The following is a 9,830-nucleotide window of genomic DNA, read 5'->3' on the forward strand; positions in this document are numbered from 1 at the left end:
GTCCGACTGCCGGTTTAGGCCCGATCCCGCAGTGGGATCACGCCTAAACCGGCAGTCGGACATCCCTCTCACAATCCGGGACCGCTGGCTCCTAACTGCTCACCTGCCTGCCTGTCTGATTGCCCCTAACCACTCTACCTTACTGCTTGATTGCCCCTAACTGTCCTCCCCTGCTGGCCTGATTGCCCCTAATCGCCTCTGCCTGATGGCCTGATTGCCCCCTAACTGGTCCCCTGCCAGCCTGGCTACCCCATAACTGCCTTCCTCTGCTGGCCTAGTCCCCCCATAACTATCCCTCTGCTGGCCTGGTCACCCCCTAACTGCCCCCCTGCCAACCTGGTCCCCCCCTAACTACCCCCCTGGTGGCCTGGTTGCCCTCTAACTGTCCGGAAGGAAGTAGGACATCTGGAAGATGTCCAGTTGACCCGGTCTAATTAGCATATTACCCTTTTATTAGTATAGATTACCAAGAAAAAAGCCACTGGAGAATGAATCTGGACTTGGATTAAAAGCAGTAGCTATCGGAATGAATGAATTTTCTAAACATATTATATTAAAAATTGCTTATAGTTGGTTTAATAGGTTACATGGGCCCTTTGTTAGGAATATAATCTGTTATTTCAGTAGTAAATGAGTAAGTCACTCTTCTTAGAAGGGTTCCTCCATAAGTATGAATTTGACAGGAAGTCAGGACAGCCAAAAAAAAAAATGTTTAGGGATTGAGGCTGTGTCATTTTTATTTGTTAGGGCATCTTCTAAAAACCTGTTATCTTAGAATTTCTTAGTTAGCTTATTTTAACTTATTGCTGTGTATTCATTGAAAAGAATGAAAGTTCTTTTGTGCTAAATCAGATTCTTGCATTAGTTGTTAAGAGCATTTACTCTGGGATAATAAAGATCTGACTTTTAATCCTTGCTTCATCACTTACTAAGTATTGACTCTATAAAAATTATTGAACTTTTATTAAACTGTAGCTTTTTTCCTCTGTAAAATGTGAATACTAATACTAAAGAAATTACCTTACTGGATTGGCATGAGCACTGTGAGATACTACTTGTAAAGCATTTAGAACATTACCAATGCACATTATCATCATCAAATTAAATGGTACTCCTTTCCAGTTAGATTGGTTCAAATAAGTGAAGACTTCTGGTACAATAAATATTATTCATTCTTTAATGTATACATGTTCTTCAGAAAATATAATAAAGAAACTACTTAGAGTGAAAATAATTAGGGAAACAAAGTTAGCATTGCTATTATGATTGATACATTATTTTAAAATCATTAATTGGCATTGCTTGATTATTTAATTATGCTTTATTATTTAAGGTAGAAACTTGATTTTTCTTTTGAAATTATAGGTATTCGTGGGGAAATCAATGTAGTTGTCAAAGTAGACCTCTTCAATGATTTAAATCGATTTAGGCAGTCATCATGTGGAGTCAAATTCTTTTGCAGTAAGTAAATACATCTTATTATTCATTTAACAGGAAATTTAATAATTCACAAATAGGGGAAATCAAATTAATATTTTAGAAGGCTAATGGAAAATCTTTTATACTTTCGTTTTCATAGCAAAGAGAAAGTTGTTAATTTTTCAGAAACTGCTGTAGCTCTAGAGACTACTTTTCTGATTTTAAAATAAATTATATCTAATTTTTTACAAGTTCATCAAAATTTTTATTAGAAACATTCAGTGGGGCACATGTGTACCCGTGGTTGTCATGACAATGCCTGTGGCCCACAGGGAGGCTGTACCCAGCCTGCCACACCTCTATTCCCTTCTCCAGCTCCTACTCCAGTCTCTACCCCCAGCTTGTGAGCATGATTAGCAGGAATAACATTAACCATTGCTGATAATAGCCACCTCATGTCAGTAGAAAGAGTACCAGGTGAAGGTTTTGGATTTTTCCCAGAATTTTAAAGAATCCATATATTAATGAAACAATTTAACCTCATTTACTTAAAAAAAAATTTTTTTTTATTGACTTGGAGAGAGAGAGGAAGGGAGTGGGAGAGAGAGAAGCATTGGTGTAAGAGTGAAACATTGATTGGCTGTCTCCTGTATGCCCCTACCAGGGATCAGGTCCACAATCCAGGTATATGCATGCCCTGAATGGGAATCAAACTGTCAACCTTTCTGTGCACGAGATGATGCGCAAGCAACTGAGCCACACCGGCCAGGGCAACCTCATTTACTTTTTAATATTTCTTAAAAAAAAATAAATTTATTGGAACAACATTGGTCAACATGATCATATAGGTTTCGGGTGTGGGTTTCTATCTTACAAGATCTGTATATTGCACTGTGTGCCAACCACCCAAAGTCAAATCTCCCGTCACTGTATATTAGGACCCCCTTCTCCCCCCAACTCCTTCCCTCTAGCAACTACCACACTGCTGTTTGTGTTCAAAAGCTTCAGTTTTCTATTTTACATATGAGTGGAATCAGATGGTTCATAGCTTTTTCTAACTGACTTATTTCAGTGAGCATAATATTCTCAAGGTCCATCCATGTTGTTGCATGTGGCAGTATTTAATCCTTTCTTATGACTGAGTAGTATTCCATTGTGTACATGTACCACATCTTCTTTATCCAGTCCTCTATTGCAAGACACTTTGGTTGTTTCCATGCCTTGGCCACTGTGAATAATGCTGCAGTGAACATAGAGGGTGCATATATCTTTGGGAATATATGTTTTTGAGTTTTGGGGGTATATATTCAGGAGAGGGATTGTTGGGTCATATGATTCATTTACTTTTAAACCTTATGTTTCATGGTATTGGGACCAAAGGTGAAGAAGTGATTGTTAAAGCACTATCTATATATATAAAAGCCTAAGCGACCGAACAACCAAATGCCCCTCCCCCCAGCTGGCCAACCTCCCATACCCCTGCCATCCCCGATTGCTGGCCAGGCCAAGAGACCCCACCCATGCACAAATTCGTGCACCGGGCCTCTAGTATAAGAATAAAATTCTGAGATAACTAAGAATGACGAAATAAGATTGAAAACAAAGGTGGAATGTGTTTTTGCTGCAGTGCTACAAATTAATTTATCCTTAGAGAAGTTAGATGTGGTGCCTTTCATTTGAGAAGGTAAAGTGTGATAATATTTGCTATAGCCCTAACTCAAAACCAAATACCAAAGGGAATGAAACTAAACCGACCTGTATGGAACAGGAAGGCTCTACAGCTCAACTAAGCCCATGTTAAAAGAAAATCACTGCCTATCAAACTACATATGTGTAAGAATATAAAAAAAAGAGTATAAAACAGATGATGCACTGTATCTGAAGAGTAGCCTATGCTACCTTGATGTCTGCTGGTTGTCATTAGTCAGCAACAACATAGAGGGAGAAGGACTTGTTGCACTTTCTCAATCAATGAAAACAAATCCCACACTCTCTAATATCTGCATTTGGGGAAACAAATTTGATGAGGCTACATGTGTGGCATGTTCAGACTTCATTCAAATGGGCCGTCTAAAACTAAACAATACAGATGTGGAACCTTTTGTGGTAGATATATGTATGTATCTTGCAAAAGTCTCCAGTGACCTTAACCATAATTATTAGACACCATCTTATGGAGAAGCTTGTGGCCACTCATCTAATGCAGGTTTTACTCTTGTACCAGTAGGTCAACATTTATGAAAAACAAGGTTTAAAAATAACTGTCACATATTTATTTTATTACTTTGCACAGAGGTTAATATTTTATTGCTCAGTAAATTTTTTTCATAAGTTAGAACAAGTTACTTTTGCCAAATGTGTAAAAGATATGACTATATTAAACTTTGTATAACTGTCAAAAAGAAAAAAAAAATCCAGTGGGATTTTACTTTAGTACAGAGCACTGAAAGATAGGAGTAGAGCAGTATTGCACTTTCTCAATCAATGAAAACAAATCCCACACTCTCTAATATCTGCATTTGGGGAAACAAATTTGATGAGGCTACATGTGTGGCATGTTCAGACTTCATTCAAATGGGCCGTCTAAAACTAAACAATACAGATGTGGAACCTTTTGTGGTAGATATATGTATGTATCTTGCAAAAGTCTCCAGTGACCTTAACCATAATTATTAGACACCATCTTATGGAGAAGCTTGTGGCCACTCATCTAATGCAGGTTTTACTCTTGTACCAGTAGGTCAACATTTATGAAAAACAAGGTTTAAAAATAACTGTCACATATTTATTTTATTACTTTGCACAGAGGTTAATATTTTATTGCTCAGTAAATTTTTTTCATAAGTTAGAACAAGTTACTTTTGCCAAATGTGTAAAAGATATGACTATATTAAACTTTGTATAACTGTCAAAAAGAAAAAAAAAAATCCAGTGGGATTTTACTTTAGTACAGAGCACTGAAAGATAGGAGTAGAGCAGTATTGCTAAGCTATGGTGCTATCTAAAATTACATAGGCATGCACAGGTATGGAGCCTCATGAATACCATGCAGTATGTGTCAGAATTGGGCAGATCTGGGCAATTTATAGCTAGTTTGGATTAATAGACTTGACAAGTCCTAAGTAGTTGAGTTAGCTTCAAGGTACGAATGTCTATTTTAAGAAACTAGTTTGGTGTAGATGTTCTCAGGTTCTTCTTTTTTTTGAATGTGACCAGATCTTAGTTAAATCCAATGACATTTGGTGTTTTACATATTAAATGAGTCTGTTAAGCAGAGTGACTACTGAACCACTGGCCATATGGCCATGCATTATTAGAAACTTCAGAGCTTGATTTTTCCTCAGATTATGTCAGAAAGGTTTGATTTTTGAGTCTGGTGTACAGAACTTTTTCATAGAGCTTTGAGTAAGTAAAGTTTTTTGTGTACTTTATCTGTTTTTCACCTATTTAGATAATCAGGTAGCCGACTTTAATTTTGATTTTTTGCACTTTGCATTGAATGCTATTTAAGAAGTCTTAGCTGTTTTCTAAGTTATACAAGTACAATGTATATTCATTATGCTTACATGGGAAAGATGAGAGGTCTCATGAAAGAAAATGATTATTTGTAAGAGTAAAATGGAACTTAGAAGACTGATTGCAAGTATTATGTAATTACATTTAGATTATCACTGTAGAAGATGTTCTTGTACTATTTATCCAAAAGGTAAGAACTTAGTTGTACATTTTTAAAAAATTGATTTAACCTTGTGATAAATAGAAGCATAATAGATCATTTCTTTTAACAGCAACATCTATTCCAAAGTGCTATAGAGCTGTAATAATTCATGGATTTGTAGAAGAACTTGTGGTCAATGAAGACCCAGAATATCAGTGGATTGATCGAATTCGCACACCAAGGGCATCAAATGAGGCCAGACAGAGACTCATTTCTTTAATGTCAGGTATTTTAAAAATCCACCCTTATTACTGCAAAATTTTTCACTTCCTTTTGACATGTTACCTCAAATTTTATAAAGAAGACTATGAATTATAAATGACTGATTCTCTACCCCCTGAACACATGAATTTCCATCATATAAATGGAAAAATCTAATCAGAAGCTTATAATTCTTTCTTAATTAGGCAGTAAGAAGAAATTATGTTCATGAAGTGGTATAGTAGAAAGTGCCCTGGCAAGGAGGTAGGAAACTGGATTCTAGTTTTTTTCCTCTAGCATTTATTTGTACTCAGATTCAGGTAAACTCTCTAATGCTTTCTGTTCAAATGCTGCCTTTTCATGGTTCTTCTCTGACAACTTATAGCTCTTTCTACCCCTACCTGCCACTTTTACCCAATTTACTTTTATTTTTCTTTGAAGAACTTATTACCTAAAATTTATGTTTATATGTATATATGTGTGAGTGTCTGTATACACACATATTCATACATATATATTCTAGATAATAAATAAGTATAAATATTTATTTTTAATAAATTTATGTATTTGAAATAGATATTTACACTTATATTACTATTAAATTAATTATATTTATACTTACATTATTTATTTATAAGTATATTTATATTTATGTTACTTTCAAATTATACTTATAAATAGGTACTTATAGTAGTATTAGATTAATTATATTTAACTAATATTTATAAATATTTATGAATATGTTAATTCATAGTTAACATGCATTAGATTTAATATATTAAATAATACGTTTAATTGTTACTTTGTATTATATTCTACATATTTGTAGTATATGATATGTAATATATAATGCTAAATTATATTATATATATAATTACATTAGACTATATTATATGCTATGTATTCTATATGTTATATATAACATTTATATTTGTTGTTTTTTGTCTGTTTCTCTCACATGTAAACTCCACTAGATTTGGGTCTTTACCTTTCTAGTTATCTCTATATATCTAGCACCTAGAAGAAGGAGGAAGGCCAGGCACATAGCAAACAACTAAAAATTATTTGGTAAATAAATGCTACCTGCCACATCTGTAAAATGTAGCTAATATATTGCCTCCATGAAAGTTGGTTCCCTTCAAGTTCTAAGAATCCATGATTTTTTAGACTCTTTTATTACTACTATATCCAGTTTTATTTTATATAATGTGGAGATATAAAGCAGAATGAGTTTCCTTTCTTTTTTGTAGGAGAATTGCAGAGGAAGATTGGCTTGAAAGTACTTGAAATGAGAGGAAATGCGGTTGTTGGGTACTTACAGTGTTTTGATCTGGAAGGCGAATCTGGTTTAGTGGTACGAGCCATAGGGACAGCGTGTACACTGGATAAATTAAGTAGCCCAGCAGCATTCCTTCCTGCATGTAATTCCCCATCCAAAGACATGAAGGAGTAAGTATGAATCACTGAATTATTCTTAAGGAACTTTTTATCTTTTACTATACATTTTCATTTGGCTCGAAAATTTTAGTAGTGTTGTTCGATATACATTTTTTCCTAATGATGACTGTCAACATTTGAAGCTTAAAACTCTTTAGATATTCCTAATATTTTATATATAGTCTTAATATGAAATTTAAATAAAGTAAGATACAATTAAACTTATCCAGATCTTTAAGCACTGTATATCTAAAGCATAAAATGAATATTTATGAATTGTGTGGAATTTTACTTATTCTCTGGGGAATGCTTAAAACCCTATACTTGGTAATTTAGTTATGCTGATTATTAGCAACATATTATAGAAAGCAGGAAAGATTGACTTGTTCAGGGGTCTCAAACTTGAATGTCTACAAAGGCCAAGCAGTTTATATAAATAATTGGGTATAATTAAATAGGTAATACTGGGGACTGTTTAAAGCTGACATTGGAAAACTTTTTCTATAAAAGGCCAGTTACTGTCCGGCTGGTAAGCTCAGTGGTTGAGCATCAACCTATGAACCAGGAGGTCACGGTTCGATTCCTGTCAGGGCACATGCCTGGGTCGCAGTCCTGATCCTCAGTGTGGGGCATACAAGAGGCAGCCAATCAATGATTCTCTCTCATCATTGTTTCTCTCTCTCTCTCCTTTCCTCTCTGAAATCAATAAAATATATATATATATTTTATATATTTAAAAAATATATGTTTTTTAAATATATAAAATTCATGCACTGGGTGGGGGGTCCCTCAGCCTGGCCTGCCCCCTCTCACAGTCCGGGAGCTCTCGGGGGATGTCCCACGGGGAGCAGGCCTAAGCTGCAGTCTGGTCTCCCTCTGCAGGAGGCAACCAGGCGAAGGTGCCGTCCCCATCACCCTGCTGCTGCTGCCACTGCCTCAGCCCTCATAGCCACCGCAGCTTTGTCCGGAAGACGTCCAGTCTATCCGGTCTAATTTGCATATTACCCTTTTATTAGTATAGATATATAAATAAAAGGCCAGGTACTGAGTATTTCAGGCACTAGCTCTATAGTTTCTATCTTTATTTACTAAAAAAAAGGAGTTTGTTGATTCTGTCTAAAGGCACTTAGGCTCACACATTTAAAAAAAACTATGTGTGATCCAAGAAAACAATTTTGTTGGCTGGATTCAGCCTGTGTCATTGTTCAGCATGGTGGTGCTGGTGCTGTGAAAGGGAATGTTTGAAATAGAATTTCTGTCAGAATGATTGGGGTGAGACAGACGATTCTGTTGGAGATTAGAAATGCTGACTATTCTGTACAGCAAGGGACAACTCTTTGTTATGAAAACTTTTCCACCCTAAATGCCAATAATACTTCCAATGACAGTTTGATCTAGAGAATCTTCTAGATCAAGGATCAACAAACTTTTTCTGTAAATAACCAGAAGGTACAGGTAAATAATTTAATCTTTGCCCTCAGCAGCTTCTCAACTCAGCTACTGTCCTGTGAAAGCAGCCATCAACAATATGAAAATTAATGAGTATGGTTGTGTTCCAATAAAACTTACTTCCTCACCAAACAGATGGCAGGATGGATTTGGCCTGTGTTGGGTTTGCTGACCCCTTTCCTGTATCATCAGAGTTAGAATTCTGTAGTCAGAAACCTGAAATGTTTTCTAGTTAAGCAATAGTCAAGAGAGGTTGACTAGAAAACAATCGCAATCTTTTTAAAAACAATCCTTTTTAAAAAAATTTTTAAATTTTTTATTGATTTCAGAGGAAGGGAGAGTGAGAGAGACAGAAATATCAATGATTAGAGAGAATCATTGATTGGCTGCCTCCTGCATGCCCCCTACTGGGGATCAAGCCCACAATGCACGGGCGTGTGCCCAGCTAAAACACAATCTTTTTTTTCTCTTTTAAATTTTTAAAAATATATTTTTATTGATTTCAGAGAAGAAGGGAGAGGGAGAGAGAGTTAGACACATCGATGATGAGAGAGAATCATTGATCGGCTGCCTCCTGCATGCCCCACACTGGCATCGAGCCGCAACCCAGGTGCCCTTAGCAGGAATTGAACCTGGGACCCTTCAGTCCGCAGGCCAATGCTCTATCCACTGAACTAAACCGGCCAGGGCCTAAAACACAACCTTTTTAAAAAAGATTTTCCCCTTTATCTTAAGTTTATTCTTTTTATTTATTTCCTTTCTGTTGGCCTTTAGTTATTTGGATTAAATTTTATCACAAGAGAGGGAGCACATATATTGCCTTATTTTATTTGGAAACTAGAGGCCCGGTCCCTCGGCCTGGCCTGTGGGAATCAGGCTGAAACCGGCTCCCCGACATCCCCTGAGGGGTCCCGGATTGCGAGAGGGCGGTTCTTGGATGACACACCCCGGAATCGGGCTCCCTCCTCTCTGGTTCTGGGTGCATCACCCAAGAACCACAGCTGCCAAGTCACCGCAGCTTGGCAGTTCCTGCGTTGAGTGTCTGCCCCCTGGTCGTCATTGCATCATCGCTACCAGCCAGTTGGCTGGTCGCTTAGGCTTTTATATATATAGATATGTTGCAAATGAAATAACTGTTAAATAAAATGGAAGAGTGAATTTGCTTTATATTCTACTTAAAATGTGTCTTTAAAATATATGAACTGCCTGTTGCTACAGGGGAAGTCAGATTGCAGGGGTAGATTTTGGCGGGGAATTTGGAATTCAGATTTTTTTTTCTTCTCTTTCCATAGCAAATTTAAGTAAGGACCTGGGGTCCCTCCTCCTCCTGCCACCATCCCTCTTTATCTACACTGCCTCAAGGGGTCTGGCTTTTGCATCTGTGATTTCTGAAGTTTTCCTCTTTTCACTAACTTAATGGAAAGAGAAAACTATAGTACCTGTTGGTGTCTTAAAATGATGTATGGGCACTAGGGGAATACATTTTATCTCCATTCAGGAAGTGTTTCAATAATGTAAATCTTCTGGGATTATGTAAGTTTTCTCCTTTTCTAAATTTGTTGTAGCCATTTGCATTTAATTGTCAAATATTCACTGTGAAGAATCT

At 36.4% G+C, this 9,830-nt stretch overlaps 1 protein-coding gene across 15 annotated transcripts in view; it reads left to right on the forward strand.

Moving 5' to 3' along the window:
• Positions 1-9,830, forward strand: part of C2CD5 (C2 calcium-dependent domain containing 5) — a 103,148-nt gene that overhangs the window by 12,643 nt on the left and 80,675 nt on the right. For all 15 annotated transcript variants that reach the window (XR_001362722.1, XM_014542327.1, XM_005869551.2 and 12 more), the window contains exons 4-6: positions 1,366-1,461; positions 5,208-5,363; positions 6,589-6,787. Coding sequence is in view for 14 of the 15 variants with exons in the window: in XM_014542327.1 (XP_014397813.1) it covers positions 1,366-1,461; positions 5,208-5,363; positions 6,589-6,787 (451 nt within the window). In the remaining variant the exon portion in view is untranslated. The remainder of the gene's footprint in view (positions 1-1,365; positions 1,462-5,207; positions 5,364-6,588; positions 6,788-9,830) is intronic.

This window comes from Myotis brandtii, unplaced genomic scaffold, assembly GCF_000412655.1.
Source record: "Myotis brandtii unplaced genomic scaffold, ASM41265v1 scaffold299, whole genome shotgun sequence".
Taxonomy (NCBI): domain Eukaryota; kingdom Metazoa; phylum Chordata; class Mammalia; order Chiroptera; family Vespertilionidae; genus Myotis; species Myotis brandtii.